Here is a 17,472-nt window from a genome sequence, read left to right as displayed (position 1 = left end):
AGGTGCCACCTTTGCAGAGATCTCTCCCAGCCTCAGCTGGAAGACTCTGACTGCAGGGTACTGGACCGTAATGCTTTGTTCAGAGTTACGAACATTTCAGAGTTGCAATCAATTTCCATTGCTGAGGTGTTCCTATCTTTGAGGTTCTACTGTAGTTGTAAATTCACTGACTGTGTCCCAAAATGCTGTGTACAGGAGTTGAGGGAGACCTGAGGAGCATGATGGGATAGTAAGCATGCCCTGATCCACCTTCCCCCATCCTGTCTTTGCTGAGTCCTGAGCCTTCCCCAAGTTCAGGGGACTGGCTCTTCTGAAGATATGCTGCTCTAAACATAGTGCTGTAAAGACTATCAAAGGTAAATGGTGATGTTGCAGGGTAAGTCTTCTGCTGGTGAATGAAAGCTGAGACATTTCTCCTGCAACAGGCTTCTGTTCCAGTGACTTCATTTCTGTTGTACCAAACAAAAACAGAACAGTATAATAAAGAGGGTATTAGTGGAATACACAGTATGGAGATACTACAGGTTGTCCCACTCTAAAAGTGAATCTATAGGTGCCTTCAGGACACGATTGTACAGTTTTATAAGGGAACTGATGTACAAACTAATTGTTTAATTAAAAGTAAGACTTATCCTCAGTTCCTTAAACAACATAAGGTTTCATAGCATAGAATAACTTATCCCTTCTTCTAGGGGTAGAATCCTTCAGTCTGTCCTGCAATTTAATCAGATAGCAGAACATTCCTGAGTACTTTATAACAATGAAAATGCCTTGAAATTTAACAGTTAATTTAGATTTCCTCTAGCATTAACATAAGATTTGATATTCTTTCCTTTTTCATGCTATTTTTGCTGGAACTCATTATTGTACAGTCTTGGTTGTGCCATTCTGAAATTGTTTGATTAATGACTATTATCTGGTTGGAGATTTGTCCTACTTCTTGAAAAAGCAGTGTTTCCAAACTTCTTGGAATAAAGTTGGCTACACCAGCCTCACTTTGGTGGATCTACTTTCCATTACAATCTCCTTTCTCTGTTAATATTCTTTTCTCCTTCCTTTCTTCCATGGTATGCCATTTCTTATGTCTTTTGACTTAGGACTTGGCCCTGCAGCCATTCCTGAAATGAGTGACTTCGCTGACTCCAAGAATCAGGCTCTTAATTTTAAAGTCCTTATGATAAGGACCATGTTGTCCTTGTATGTCTGTATTGCATTATATAGGCCTATTGGACCATGTATGTATTTATTCCATTAACCTGGTGGTTCTCAGTTTGCGAGCTGCGTATTCATCCTGGACTCTAAATCAGCATGTCCCTGACTCCACTTTGAACCACTTGGGAGACTATCAGAACCATGATTCCGTCAGCAGACTTCCAAGGTGCTTACCTCCACAGGCTGACCGCCAATGCCAGAAATACCTTAAGATTTTCTCTGAGCTGTATCTGCATTCTCTCATTGGGCCTAGCATCAATAGATCCCTGCGTTTTCACCACTTTACCTATTCCCCCTCTCCCCCTTCCCTTGCCTTTTGCCCTATAGTAACCTGGCGACGTCTGAGTCAGGAGACGTAGGGCTTAGTTTCTGCCCCTCCTTCTGACTAGTCTGTAACAGAATCAGATTATTCAAAAGAACATCTGTCAAAAGTGAAAGTCTTAAACATCCAGTTTGCACTACACACAGTACTTACTCTGCTTGTAGCTTTGTGTCTAGGAGGTAACTTTTTCCATGTTCAAATATGGAGGTTTGTTATGGGTTTAATTTAGCCAGCCTTGTTAGAAGAGGAATGGAAATTTTGAGTGGCACTTCCTCTTTGCTGCTTACATGAGACCTTTTGTGGGGAATGAAGAACTAGACTCGCAACATCAAACAATCAAAGAGATTGTCAAAAAGAAAAGGCAGGAACTACAAAAAACATACAATCTTATGTCAGAATTAATAGAGATGTACAGTTAAATGTATTTTTCTGTCTTGTGTCTGCCAAAATTTGCTATTGATCTTTGCCTGCTTTTAATTTGCCTGTAGACAATAGCAGCAAAAGTAATCCCCATTATTTTTAAAGAGATCTAAGGCATAGCACTACTGTCAGATTATAGGTTTTCAAAGAAGAAAACATTGAAAAGAAATACCCTAGGAAGGTGTTAATAATGTCATGATAGAATCTTTGGTCAAGATCATGCCTATAACATTCTTCCACTTTTTAGGTGGAAGGAATTGTGTAGTCACTGCCCAAAAGATACATTTTTTTTAATTGAATTATTTTTAATTGAGACTTAATCACCACTTCTTGAAAGTTGTTCTTTTCAGACTGTCTCTCTGTTCCTATTTCTGACAACACTACCAGTTTAAAAAGTATGTTTACAATAAATGGCAATGGATTAGCCTAAAAGAAATGTAGTGTAGCAAGAAAACATGCAAACTGATATGCATTAACCATTCCATATATAGACTTTTCCTAATATGATAACTTTTTTTTTTTTTGGATCGCTAGAGGTGTTTAGCAATGTTTTTGGATCTGTGACACCAAGGATGCTGTTACATTCCACGTGCAGACTTATAAAATATCATATACTTAATTTAAGTGACTACGTCTATCTTTTCCTGCAGCTCTTCAATCAGCTGTTTGTTGGCAGTCGACAACTGTAGAGAACCAAGACGATGGCTGCCAGCAAGAACAAGAACCAGAGTTCTTTGGTCCTGCACAAAGTAATCATGGTTGGCAGTGGAGGTGTGGGCAAGTCAGCACTTACGCTTCAGTTCATGTATGATGAGGTAAAAAGAATTAGCACAAACTGCTTCTTAAACTCCATGAATAATCAACAATCATTCTGCTGGATTTACCTTGTACAATCAGTAAAATTCTTCTAAAGATGTTTGGAATATCAGGAAATTCTGATGCTGTTTATCCAGGGATTAAATGCAGTTTTTGTAAGTTTTAAACACAAAGTGCAAAGAGTGGGTTGAATAGGGAACGCAGGATATTTAAGCAGCCATTTTCTACCATACTGTCTCAAGTATTGTTGGTGCAGCTAGTGCAGCGAGGTCCTTTGAGACAAATTAGGATTCAAGTGGAAGTAAGCACTCTTTTTCTTATCTGTTTTTAAGACCGATGTTGATGAAGAAATGATGCAAAGACAATTGCAGGCTCCCTTTATACTAGTTCTTTAGTACTAATATATGGGGCACATGCCTGCTTTCAATTTGCAGATAGATGTCTTGTAAAACAGTTTCTAAGTTCTGCAGCTAATTTTGCAAGGCATGTCCGTCTGTCACAAAGCAGGACAAAACTCCAGTGAATCTGTGAAAAAATTCAATCTATAGTTCTGTCTTAAATAACGTGTGTCTCTACTGTAGGCACCCTGAGAACCCAAAAACAGTAAAATACACCCCACTAAAAACCCTCAAGGCTCATAACAATAGATGGTCTTTCAAGTCTGCCCTCGAGAGCCACACGTAGATTATTTTGTACCAAGTTGGGGGAGTAAATTCCAGCATCAAGCTGTTCTAATAGTAGACATCCTGGTGGCAACTCTTTCTCTTTCTTAATGTGTAGGAACCCCAGATGGAGCATTTTAGATCACAGGTGATGCAAAGATGTGCCTGGAGCAGTATGGTTGCCTGGGACTGTGTATCTGAGTCATGTTTGTTTTTGTATGTCAGAACCAACACCATGAACCCCACCTAGAATTCCATAGCCATTGAGTGCAGATTATAGAGCACTGATATATGTACTCATGATAATATGCGTCACTTAAATAGTTGAGCTGCTGTGTTCTGCACCTGCTTCAGCCTCTGAATCGATTTAAGTTGTATCCCCTTGCAGAGGACACTGCAGCATTCTAACTGTGAGGTGACAAAGACATGGATAACAGTACCAATATCTACATCTGAGAGAGAAGGTCACAACTTATTGAGCTAGATCAGTTTACACCAGCTGAGCATCTAGCCCTTAGCTTCTTCTGGAGTAAACTCAGCTTATCAGTTATGTAGCAATGGCTTCTTCTGTTAGCATGCAGACTCTGAATTGGCTCAATGGTATAAAACGCAGTCTCTCGCTGTCTCTCTCTCTCTCTCTCTCTCTCTCTCTCTCTCTCGCTCGCTCTCTCTCTCTCTCTCTCTCTCTCTCTCTCTCTCTCTCTCTCTCTCTCTCTCTCTCTCTCTCTCTCTCTCTCTCTCTCTCTCTCTCTGTTAAAATAATAAAGCGAAACAGGTGGCATTAAATAGTTGACCATGATTAAAATAAAAAGGCTCTTCAGGAGTATAAATACCTTACAATGGCCATTAAAAGTGGAGAGCAATGGGCTGAAGCAAATGTTCAAAGGGAGGAGTGCCATATCTGAAAAAATCAGGGATGCTATAGATTTTTTTCCCCCCTTCTTATGTTCCTCAGTTTGTGGAAGACTATGAACCTACGAAAGCCGACAGTTACAGAAAGAAAGTAGTTCTGGATGGGGAAGAAGTCCAGATAGACATTTTGGATACAGCGGGACAGGAGGATTATGCAGCTATTCGAGACAACTACTTTCGCAGTGGGGAGGGGTTTCTCCTTGTCTTCTCAATAACCGAACACGAATCCTTTACAGCAACAGCAGAGTTTAGGTAAGCACTGGTCCTTTGTTGGATGAAGGGGAAAAAAGATTCAATTCTTCAAGCGTTTTGATATTTTGCGTGTACTTACATAGATGTGAGCAGGTTTGGTAAGGTGAATGTGAATGTTTGTTTGAAAAAGCTCAGTAATGGGTAAAGGATGAAAAGGTCAACTTACTGCTCCTAATTTGCATTAACAAGCAGAACATTGAAGGTAAGACACCAGAAGTCCTTGTATTTGAGCCAACCCATTTTCCCTATTTAACCTCAGTTTATGTATAGTAGAACCTCGGTTACGAATAGCTCAGGAATGGAGGTTGTTTTGTAACTCTGAAATGTTCATAACTCTGAACAAAATGTTACGGTTGTTCTTTCAAAAGTTTTCAACTGAACATTGACTTAATACAGCTTTGAAACTTTACTATGCGGAAAATGCTGCTTTTAACCATCTTCATTTAAATGAAACAAGCACAGAAACAGTTTCCTTACCTTGTCAAATCTTTTTTGAACCTTCCTTTTTTTTAGTAGTTTACATTTAACACAATACCATACTGTGTTTGCTTTTTTTCTTTCGGTCTCTGCTGCTGTCTGGTTCTGTACTTTTGGTTCCAAATGAGGTATGTTGTTGACTGGTCGGTTTGTAACTATGGTGTGTTTAACTCTGAGATTCTATGGTATTAGGACAGTAAGGCACTCTTCATAATTCTTTAATTTTGATTTGTGTAATTCTTCATTTTTCCCTGCCAAGTGGCTTGAAAATGTTTCTCTTTTGCCCAAGTTTCTAGACTAGTACAGAAGACAAAGTTTGTTACAGCCAGCGGGTAGCTTAGTGTTCTGTGTCTATTTGCCACTCTCTTCTCCCATCCCTACATACACATACTACAAAAGAGTTCTAGCCATCTCAGATTTCAGTTGTATCCAGAAGGCATGCTGCCCAAAGGAAAGCAAAGCAGGCCTAGTAGTCTTTGCACATATCTGTGCATGCTGACATTGTAACAGCTTGCATGAAGTGCCAGTGGCTGACCTTGTCAAGGGGTTCAGAGCTGGGACAGGCCCAGCTCAGATACACAGGGGCCTGGCACTTTTTCCACAAACTTGAGTGCTGTAGACTCTGAAGAAGGGGCTCCCCTTGAGGAGTCTGTCCAAACTAAGAGGTAAATCATAGTATTGTTCCCAGGAAGGACTCCTCATGCCACTTTCAAGCCTTTTTTTCTATTCCTCCTTTGAACAATGCTACAAGTTCAGACTCTTAACTCTCTCTCACTCCCACGCATCCATGGTAGTTCTCCTAACTCCTCCCTATCCATCGTCTCTGATTTTTGATACCTGGCTCTCCCTCTGCTAACAATTAGCTACTTTTATCCTTTGGTGTTCAAGTCACTGGCATCCTATGCATCCCTCTTAGTCTACCTGCCTGTTTTCTTGCCCTCATCTCCTTGCAAATCCATTTTACAAGCGGTGGATTCAAGCAAATTCCTCTGATCCATGGACCTGCAAAACATACATACACATTTCCACTCTGAAGTCCTGTTAGATGTACTTGAGTTTTGCTCTCCTGGATCAGCACTTCCAGGACCAAGGCCTTTTGGCCTGGCTTCCGACTCTATTAAAGTTCACCAAAACTGGTGATGGAAGCAACATTTCCAATTAAGAAAATAGGTATTGGCACCAGTCCATATCTGACTGCCTAACTAATTGGAGCCAAATTAAGGTCAGCAGCCACAGCATCATGGTTGGCTGACAGATTTCTAGGAAGAAACACAATAGTGATAAACAATGGGGGATTCAATCACCCTTTACCAAACACTGCTGTACCTGGGCGCACAATTCAACACCATACTGGGAAGTGTGTTCCTTATGCAAGACAGGAAGGCTAAATGCAGTTAATATTTTAATCCACTGTTGAAGGAACCTCAGTGTAGAACTACCTACATGACCTAGACTCAATGGCACTGAGCCTTGAAGTGATTCCCTGAGTTGACTTCCACATATACCTGATGCAGTTGTTCTTGTATGCTCCCTGGAAAAGATAATCTAAGGATTCCCTGGGCAACTGCAGATATCTGTGGTATGCAACACCTTGAAATGATGCTTGATAACAGAAAACCAGGAGGAAGATTGTCCCCTAGGTCTACTGGCACGGAAGTTATTGACTTGCAGACACCAGCCTCCAGGGTTGGCGTGATTACTTTGGCTGATGGATGCTTGGATCATGAGTGATTCAGGGATGATGGACACCAGCTGAAATAAAATGGCCTATAAACAGGTCTTTAGACCAAGGCAGTGAGACTTTTCAGAGGAAAATGAGATGTCAGAATGAAGATTAACAGTGCTACTGCTGTGGCATATAAAGGGTTAAAGGAGAATATCTGTAAATAGGATAGGCAGAAAAAAAATCTGTCTTGATTATGCACATTAAGGGAAAAAGAAACAGACTGTCTCAGCAGAATGCTGCTGAATATGGGAGCATAGGAATTATACCTCAAGGCTGTCAGCTGGCTTTAAAGTGTCTCCACCTGCAGCATGTCTAGATGACATACAAGGGAAAAAAATTTAAAAAGCTGCAAAATTACTTCAGCAGATCCAAAAAGGAAGGACACCCAGACCATACCATGGATCTGTGAACTTGAGTTTGAGTTCCCACCCTGAAATATGCTGTGCAGACCTCAAAGATCATGTCGAAGAGGAGGCAATGATTATTGAACATGTCTGTGGAAAATCCAATTCAGCTGTTGTCAGCAGTATTTATGATGACAGTACAGTTGGATTTACCCTTCCAGCCTGACCGTTGTGTGCATGAGCCTGAAGAAGAGGTCTTGCAGACGAAGATTCCAGCTATATTATAGTCTTGGCAATAGGCATACTTAAAGACTTGGAGAGCCTTCTCTACCTGGTGTGATAAGGCTCAGAAAGACCTGTGGCAGTGGTATCCTAGAATTTTGTCAGGCTTGGCTAACTGCACCAACTAAACCAAAGTCACGGAAAGATAAATTCAATACCTAACAGGACACCGTGGTTTCTGAAAGCCATTAAAAAATCTTACCCATTATCTGTAACTTGAGATTCTTTGAGATGTGTGGTCCCTGTCTGTATTCCACTACCCTGACCTTCTTCCCCTCTGGTTTGGGTCATCACTAAATTTGCGGTAGAGAAGGAGCTAGAGAGGCGCTTAGTCTACACCTCCCCTTATACCTTTGGTACTGAGCACCAGGAGATCCAGGGCATGGGCACAGACAGACAGACAATACTTGCAAGAATTTCCAGTTCAGGTACACGGTGCACATGTGTACCCCATATATGGAATACATATAGGGATCACATATCTGAAAGAACTTCCAGTTATAGGTAAGTAACCTCCACGTCCTCTAACTTACAATTTGGGTTCCTATAATCATTGGGCAGTATTGGCTCTGAGCTTGCAACGTTGCCACTTTAAATTTGGAATCCTTTGCCCGTTACTGTGTATGCATGAGGTCATCCTGAAATGGCTTTTTAGAAGTAAAATACAGTACTCCTTGGCATAACGTGAAGGCTGCTTGCTTATTCCTGATGTCAAGTGTTTTATTTTTGATGCTATCAGGAAGCTAACTCAGCTGTTCTGTTTGTAATATCTGATGCATTAGGGAACAGATCCTGCGTGTGAAGGCTGAAGAGGATAAAATCCCTTTGCTTGTGGTGGGAAATAAATCTGACCTGGAAGAGCGCAGGCAGGTGCCTGTAGAGGAGGCCAGAAGTAAAGCAGAGGAGTGGGGTGTGCAGTATGTAGAAACTTCTGCCAAAACTAGAGCAAATGTAGATAAGGTAAGACAACTAGTTTAATTTCTTACTGCAGTAGAGTGGCAGAGTCATTCAGTACTGAGAATGACTGACAAATTCTAAGTACTTTCTGGAACAAAGACACAATTCATGGCTGGGTTTTTGTTCCTTTTACAATAATCTACACTTTTAACATTTGAATGTTTCACTTAATGAATATATTGCAAATTAAAGCGAACATTTAATTTCCATTGCTGTCTATGTAACACGTCAAGACGATCCTATTAGTTTACTTTTATATAGATACAAGTGTAGTGAGCCCCTGTACAATGGCAAACTTTCAGGTGATGATTTGAAGTACAGTAAATTTATCAGCTCTGAGAATTCACTGAAGTGCACTGTTTCATTTCAATTACAGTTTGAAATGCTTAGAAGTGATAGGTTGAACTACAGTTAGTACATATCATAAAGCAATTAAGGATAACTTCAGCACTTCTGAAATTTGGTTCTTCCCTCTTGTCTCTTCAGTTCATATGTGGTGCAGCTGATATTTCAAATATCTGCCAAAATACTGACAAATTCTCAGTTCTGCTTTGCTTTCAGATCACTGAGACGATCTTCAGTTTCTGAAAAACATAGATATAAATTTTTCAATGTGTACCTATCCTGTAACATAATTTCCCCCATCCCCTCTATACGTGCCTTTCCTAAGAATCAATATTCTCCAGCTTGATGTCACTTGTAGTATTTTTTGGATTGAAATTGCTTTTAAATGTCTGGGCAGATGGATTCTGATAACCCTTCTAGCAAGTGGACCCACTGCCAAATACATATGTGCTTTCTCTAGTGTCTTAACTATTGGGATCCTCTTCCATTTTCTGTGGAGAATATGAAAATGCACTCCCTCGCACATCCACAGAAGATGACTTGCAATGTTGGGAGAAGTTTGAACAAATATAATGAAAGACCCTTAGTTGATCCACAATGCTTGAGTCTTAGTTGTTTAAATTGCTTACAATCTACAGTCTGAGAACAAATCTAGGGGTGAACATTTTGAGGCTTAATTATATCTGAGGGCTGTTTTTGACTTTCGTGTTCAGTAAACCGCTACCTATTCAGTCTCTTAGAAGAAAGTCCATATAAATCATAAGGCATACTCATTGTGTCAGCATCCATACTGTAGCTTTTTACATGAAATTAACATTGCTATCCAAATATACATACACTCACTAGGTAATGTTTTCTTGATGAGCAAGCTTAAAATAATCCCTATCTTCCTAGTTTTGTTTAACAATGGCCTAGTTATCAAGGCAGCAGCACAGTTAGAGCATGGGAATGGAAGCCAAGAGATCTGGGTTCTAAGCCCAGCTCTGACTTGCTGCATGACCTGTGTGCTTCAGTTTTCTCATCTGTAAAAAGAGATTAATACTGTAGATTTTAAGCTCTTTCGGTCAGAGACTCTGTGTGTGTTTGGTAAGTGGCTAGCACACTGCAGTTGTCTTGTAAATTCACCCTGGATCTCCAGACAAGACTGATTTTAAGTCATCTGTCAGCATCTGTATAGCCTGAAAATAGACATGTTGGTCATGTTGAACTCCTTGTTACTACTCTCTATCTAGACAGAAAATGCTATCTGTGTAGACAACCCAGTCTAATCCCTCCCAAATCTTTTCAAGTTAGGGACACTTCTGTAGCAGCAGCAGTTTAAATCTAAACTGAGTTTTATATTTGCCACGTAAAGAACATCTTTGAAATGTCAGTGGCAACGTGTGCAAATTTGGAATCACTAGATCTTATTTTACCATTTCTTGTCTGAAGCAGAGTGAAGCATTTTCTTCTTCTCTTAAGAAGACCTTGTACTTGTGCTTTCCAGATACAGGATCTGAAGGCCTCTTTCTTGCTATGGCTCAGTTACTTTGTTCCTTGTCTATTAAATCCAAGCACATATCTACTTCTCAAGGAACTACAAAAGCGAGCTGTCACACAAAACTTAACTGTTAAGGCTCAAAAGCAGATTTTATTTAAATACATTTCTGTAATGGTGAAAATTCCATTTTCCTAGCTATAGGCTATAGACTAGTCATTGTTAGACCATCTTTTAACAGTTCAGCTGATAGGCGATAAGAATATCTAAACTTCAAAATTGAGTAAAATTACACTTTGATAAAAAGCATATTCGTGTGTGTCTAGAATTTTTAGTAGTATAGGAAAAAAACCCAAGTTTGATCCTGGTAATCTGTATTCTGATTTTAGTTGAGGAAGGATGGGGTTTTTTCCAGATAGTACAGGAGCTTAGGGGTTGAGAGAAATGGATTTTACTTGACATGTGACCTTTGTTCATTTAAATTCTCTGTGCCTAAATTCTTCCTTCCTTAAAATAAGATTAATATTTCCTGCTGATGGTTGTATTAATTCATTAATGTGTTGAAGGTGCTATACCAAGGCTTTTATTGTCTTCTGGTTTCATTTTTCATGAGTTAATTGTAAATGTTCTCCTCTGATTAGTATAAATCTCATTGATCCCTATAAAAACCCTGCATGCCACTGCATATTGCTTTGCTACAATTAACAGTGATACTCATTAAAAAAGGCTTTTATCATTTTGAAACAGGCTGCCGAATGACTTAGTAGCTAGGTAAGTCCTTCTCCTCCCTTCCCCTGATTCATGTACTGCATATCAACAGATGTTGAATTTGTAGCATTGGGATCTATGTTTAGACTACTCATTTTTATTTTATTAGGTGCTTTGTTCTCGTGTTACATTTTTATTGTTTGCCAAATATTCTAGTTTATGCATCAATATACCAATTTATTTTCTGCTGCAGAACTGTTTTTACTCTCATGTGTTTCACTTTCCAGGTATTCTTTGATCTAATGAGGGAAATCAGAGCAAAGAAAATGTCAGAAAACAAAGACAAGAACGGGAAGAAAAGTGGCAAGAACAAGAAAAGTTTTAAAGAAAGATGTTGTTTACTGTGATATTTAGAAACTGTAAATATCTACAGATGGCATGAATGAGACTTACCACTAAGGATATAGAACTGGATTCATGAAAGGAAGTTTGTATTGACTCCCTTATAATATTTTTACTCACTCATCGCCTTTTTAAAATGCGAAAATTTGATTTGTGAACCATTAGTCAATAGAAATGTGAGCCCATGTACACTGAAATGGACTCCCCTTGCCAGCAACTTTCAAAGCTAGAATTTTACCATCAAATATGGTTCTTGGGGGCATACTCTGCCCAATTACAGGAAATAATCCCCTGTCAATTTCATAGTTATCCTTCTTGATGTCTTTTCAAATCTGATCTTTTCCCCAAAAACCTATATTGGCCTCACCAAGCATCTCTGGTTGTCTTTTAAATTAAACCAAAATTTTCAGTGTCTGTGAGTTCACTGACTTTAAGGGTTTTTTTGTATTAATAATAACTATACACAAGCCAATATCCGGCAAGACTTTTTGAGATTCTCCCAATCTTTAAGTGGCTGTCGATATTTTCTCAGACTGTCAGAAGTCTCCTTAACTGCCAGTATTTTGAAGATTTGGGAGTTGTCACTCAAAAGCAAATTAGCTGTATCTATTCAATTTTGAGTCAATGCAGTCTTCACGAATCAAGCCTATCGACTGAAATCGGACTTCGTTGGTAATGCAATATTTAGTATTTAAATACTGGTTAGTTATATTCCCAACTGGCCTGTTTACTCTCATATTTTTAAAAAAACAAAACAAAAAACAATTATTTGGTGGGTTGGGAAGTGACCTAAAACAGAACTGTATTCTTTTCTTTTTTTAGAAAGGAAAGAAATTGGCACTGATTTAAGAAAAAAACAAATTTTGATTATTCTGTACTGAGGCTAGACTCATACAGATGTTTCTACTTCACCCTCTCTCTAGATCCCTTCCTCAAAATCATTATCTTAACTGTTTAAAGTGTAGATTGTCTATTTTGTTATACTGTAATACATGTTTTCATGTTAAGGAGATGTGGAAACTACTGCATCTCTGCTTTCCATTTTGTTTGAGAAACACTTTTTTTCTTTTTGAGAAAGGACATAGGCCACCGATCACAAAACCATGAGAGTGGAACCAGTGTGAGGCTTTTGTGCTACCTCTCTACTTGACAAATTACTTGGCTAGTAAGTAGTTGCTAAATGTCAGAAACTAAGCTGAAATGAAGTTAGGCAACTGCCATATATTATGTTACTTGCTGTTAATTTTTACTCTACTAGTCCTCTGATGCACATTTATCTAAAATACGGAGATATTTTTGCTGAGCTTTGCTGCCAAAGCTGCAGTTGACATTACAGTCCTAAATGATCAACTACATTAAAAATAGAAATGGGGAAATATATTGCAAACATCAGTATTTAGCATTTCTTGTCTCTTTGTCAAATGTATTTCACTTAAATATCTTTTTCAACCTGATGGTGTAAATTAAGTGCAGTTGCCAAAAAAATTATTTCCATTTTGATGCTATAGTAGAGATTGTCACCTTTTTAATTATCCTGCTTCTGGAATACATTTTGTACAGTTTCCCAATGAAAAACTCCTTCTTTTTTGAATTTTTGAAAAGTAGTCAAATATATTATCTGAAAACTAATCATTTTTCAACTTGTCATCTGATTTGTTACTTCAAATACAGCTACATTAAGAAAGGAATAAGATATAGACAGTAGTAGTATAATGAAGGATGTTTAAACACTAAACCAGTGAGTAGTGTTAGCTCAATCTTTAAACTGGGGTTGGGGCAGTGCAGAGGAAGGGAGAGCTTAATTCAAAATTTAATGAACTATCTAGGCTTGGCAGAATTTGATTTTATATATATAAAATAATTTTGACAGATATCAATTATTCTTAAGCATAGTTTTTTATTTGTATCGATTTTTAAATTTCCACAGTTGTGGGAAATTATGAGGGAGGAGAGCAGGCACTAATTATTTAGTGACACTGAGATTAAAAAAGTTAGTTTTATAACCATAAAACACAAATTGTCAACATGATGTTAAAATATACAAAATATATATCCTTTTATCAAATTTGAATAAGTTCTCAAGTAGCATTTTTTTTTCTCTGCATCTCTGTAAATTTCGATTATCAATGGAACTATTATTTCATCCGTTCGTGCATGTATTGTGACATGGACATTTACAATAAAAATCTCATCCTTCCAAGGCTAACTAAAATCTAGGGTTACTAAAACATATTCTTCTTATCAAATGGACTAGATTTCTGCTGTTGAGCATTCCACTTACGGGTTTGGAAAGAAAAATAAAGTTCAATACTTTGAGACTGGGGTCTAGCATGGACTTCTGAGTTTCCTATCTCATTAATTCATTGTCTTCCACATCTTGGTTTTATTAGTTGTCAAGTGACATATCAGAGTGGGAGAATCATGTATTAAATCATGGGTGCTGTAATCTGTTTTATTGTCAGGTTAAATTCCTATATAGCTCTAGATTGACCATTTTTTTTCCCTAGTCATATAAGTTTGCAAATGTTAGCCTTTAGAACTGGACAGTAAGGATCAGAATGGCATTACAAAGCTAGCTTGATTATAGAACATAAAAACATGAAAATATAGGAGCCACCTGGCTCTTTAAAAAAACAAAACAAAACAAAAACAAACAGCCTTGTTTACAGATGTTTTATTTAAACCTTGTGCAGGAGCACAGGGTATAGTTAGATGTCATATAATGTAAAGAGATGCAATTGGATGAGATACGTTAAAACACATTTATTTATCAGTGTTACTCATGGCATCTTAAATGCATAAACTTTTCAGTTTTAATAGGTCTGACTTTTTCACTGACTGTCTACTCTTTGCATTTCTTGATATGAAAAATGAAAATAGTCTAGTCAGTTTTACTTGTGTTTATAGTCTCTATATTCAAGTCCCTTTCAAATTCTCATTGGTAAGCACAACGCGTCAGGGTTTGCACTGCAAATATAGCAGGTAAATCTTCATTTTTTAGAAGAGACCGTTCTCACTGGAGTTTTAGAAAGATTGATGGGAACACTGGTATTGGTAAGTGATTTTTTAAGTAAAATGTATTTTTGGTCCAAATTTCACCTTAAAATCTTAGCTGCACTTAAACTTGTAAGACTGTATCGTGCTGAACTGTAGTTTTCTTGAATAGCATTGAGAGGATAAAACAAGCGTATAAAATATGCCTAATCAAGGTTCACTGGAGTGTAAAATTTAATTAAAGTGATTTAAGTTACTCACAAAACAAAGTGCGCTTGGTGAAGGGCTCAAACAGGCAACTCACTTAGAACTAACGTAGAAACAAATAATATGTATGTTGAGCTACTACCCAAAAATCCCATTATTTTTTTTAGAAATTTTGCAGTATTTGATAGGACAGACTTTAAAAAAACAAAACAGATTAATTGCTATTGCACAATGCATACCTGTGTGGTGTAATCTCCCATCAGACTCACTGTGGAGAGAATAGCACTTATTCTCAATGTAGAATGAGGACAGTGCACTTCAGGTGACTTTCAACAGTAGTAAGAAATGAATTTGTCCTTTTGAGTTAGACTTGCTTCTGAGGAAGATGCTTAGCAGTTTTATGTTCTTGAATCACTACTCATTAACACTTTTTAAACATCACAGCATTTGCATCAGTGTGGCAGAAGGCTTGAGAGTACATTCCGTTAGAGCTTTCAATGTGTTCTGTCTTTCCCCAAACCAAAAACTAATTTGATATGGCAGCTTTTCAGTTTTACCTTTCAGTTATGACAAATGAAAGGAAAATTTTCCTGGAAGTCTCTTCTCAGCTCAGTGGTTGTGAACAAGGCAGCTACCTTGATTCAAACAAAATTTCATAATTGGGCAGCCTATGTCTTCAGAAATACTTGTGTGAAGAACTACTAGTCTGATTTAATATACCAGCCAGGCAATAAACTGCATCCCTGGCCTGGAAGTGGTGTGGAGCTAATGTGTTCAGCCCCCCTGTGCTAGGAAGAGCCTCACAATTCGCTGTTCCTCTGCTTGGAAGGGCAGTGAAGTACCAGAATGGCCTCCAGTGATTTCCAGTTCTCATTGTCTGGAGGTACGTTAACTCAACAGGGGGTTTGTTGAGACTGCAATAGTAATTAGGGATGGAGGAAAGAAATGTGGCTTCTTATTGGGGGGGGTTTAATTTCTGAACTGTTCCTAGTCTAGATGAGTACTCATAATTCAAGCGTGGAAAATGAAGAGAACTTGGTGTAGGCTCCTACACATGTGAATGAAAGCAGATGAAGGTTGTACACGTGGCGGTTCTGGAGATCAAGTTTAAGTAAGGTTGGGATCAAAGATCTAAAATGCACCCTTCAGATTACCATTGGAAAGATTTGCCATGGTTATCTGCCATCCTTAAAACATGGATGCATGGAACAAATATTTGTGAAATCTGTGGGAGCCCAATAGTCATGCAGGACTTGAATGCCAGAAGTACTTAAAAGTATATTACTATTGCAAAATGTGATTTAACTATTTAACTATTAAAATTGAGGGAAACTGGATGGCATGGGTATACACAATTTCTTTCTATGCTGGTGGACCCAATACAGTCCATTTCAGTAGAGAGTGTGGTTACACTCTCAAGGCTGTCTAGCATGTCATTTATAGTCTGTGTAGACAGGTATCTACGTGGCAGCTCACCATCACACTGGAATTAATGGGCACCCTGTTTTATGCCTCTGTAAGGTGCCAAGGCTTAAGAAAGTATGGAAACTGACCTGACCTCTCATCCTTAAAGTGGATCTCTCCAGGTCACGGTAGAGAGACACTGGTAAAACAGCCAACAGAATTACTTTATAGTACCCAAGTCCCCTCTCCCGCACTCTCCCCTCTCCCATGAATGGTTATCCAGCTCATTAAAGCTGGCAAGGACAGTGGGGGGTTTTAAATAGTAGCAATTGACATATCGGGCATGATTCTGTGCCATTGTTTGTTTGGGCTTTGCGTCAACGTTCAGACCTATGGTTCATTCTAATATCACTCCCACTGCAATCTTCAGACTGCAAAGGAATAGCGGGACTTACTTGTGGGGTGAAAAAGGAAAGCTCATCCTTTTTATTGGAGCCTTAAGAATGGTGTTTACCACAATTAAGTGATACTAATGACAGGAAAGATTGAGAAGAAATTGCCTTTTTAAATTATGTATGTTATGCTACACAGTGTAAATTTTACTTTTCTTCTGTAGATCAAGAAAAGCTTTGCTCTCAAATGTTGCACAAACATTTAAAGAAATGTTCGTAAAAATGTATTTTAGCCATTTTGTGTTCATTATCATGCTAATCCAACTGATTTGTATTACTATTCTTAATAAAAAAAAGAAATAGGTACCATACGCTGTATTTATGCTTGTTTTGATGGTTATTTGCATTACTGTAGCACCTTCACTCATCCTTATTGGACCATAAGGTCACAGAACGATGTAACTGTGTTTACAGCTATCTTGACAAACACTTATCTCACACTCATCAGTCTGGTTAGCTTGCCCTAGTCTATAGTCTTTGAAGACCATTTTTTTCCAACTGTTAATCAAGTAAATTAGTGGCACAACAGGAACTTGTGGAGACATTCCTCTCTGGTCTTCCGTGCATGCAAGAATCCTCTCCAGTCTATCCCAAAGTACAGAGTCTCTCAAACTCTGGGTGCTGTTCAATGACAGAAGGGCTGTAGTGCGTATCTCGGCCCATAGTACTGCAAAAAAAGCTGAACAGTTTAAAAGGCATTTGATTTTTTTCTAGCATATGAAGACAACATAGGGCATGAGTTGGAGAGTCAGGAGATGATATTCATTCCAAACTCTGCCCCTTACAGAGCAACTCAAGATAGTATCTGGTTTGTCGGGGTGTTTTTTTTTTTTTAATGCTGGGAATGAGGACTTCCTAGTACAGGGGCAGGGTACTGGAGGGGCTCCCTGAAGGTGGGATTGGAGAGCAGATTCCCTGGCAAGAGGCAGGGTAGCACACTAGCCACTGAGGCTACCACAGCTGTGACACTGCAGTAGTGGCTTTGGAGAAGCTCTGCTTTCTTCATGGGTTGGATTCTGACCCCTGTGGATTTCACTAGCACACAGCCTATTTATTTGAGCTTTGCTCAGAGTCCCATCTGGTCTGTGAAGTGGCTTTTTT

At 38.6% G+C, this 17,472-nt stretch overlaps 1 protein-coding gene across 1 annotated transcript in view; it reads left to right on the top strand.

Moving 5' to 3' along the window:
* The window catches only part of RALB (RAS like proto-oncogene B), a 30,468-nt gene extending 13,786 nt beyond the window's left edge, over nt 1-16,682 (top strand). Inside the window, exons 2-5 of the mRNA XM_067549661.1 lie at nt 2,605-2,769; nt 4,388-4,596; nt 8,208-8,385; nt 11,200-16,682. Of these exons, the coding sequence (XP_067405762.1) occupies nt 2,656-2,769; nt 4,388-4,596; nt 8,208-8,385; nt 11,200-11,319 (621 nt within the window). The 5' untranslated portion in view covers nt 2,605-2,655 and the 3' untranslated portion in view covers nt 11,320-16,682. The remainder of the gene's footprint in view (nt 1-2,604; nt 2,770-4,387; nt 4,597-8,207; nt 8,386-11,199) is intronic.
* Nucleotides 16,683-17,472: the final 790 nt, after the last annotated feature.

The sequence above is a fragment of the Emydura macquarii genome, unplaced genomic scaffold (genome assembly GCF_026122565.2).
Source record: "Emydura macquarii macquarii isolate MOO-44397 ecotype Brisbane River unplaced genomic scaffold, CSIRO-AGI_Emac_v2 contig_1253, whole genome shotgun sequence".
NCBI lineage: Eukaryota > Metazoa > Chordata > Testudines > Chelidae > Emydura > Emydura macquarii.
Note: the sequence above shows the minus strand (reverse complement) of the source record. Positions and strands in the feature narration are given on the sequence as shown.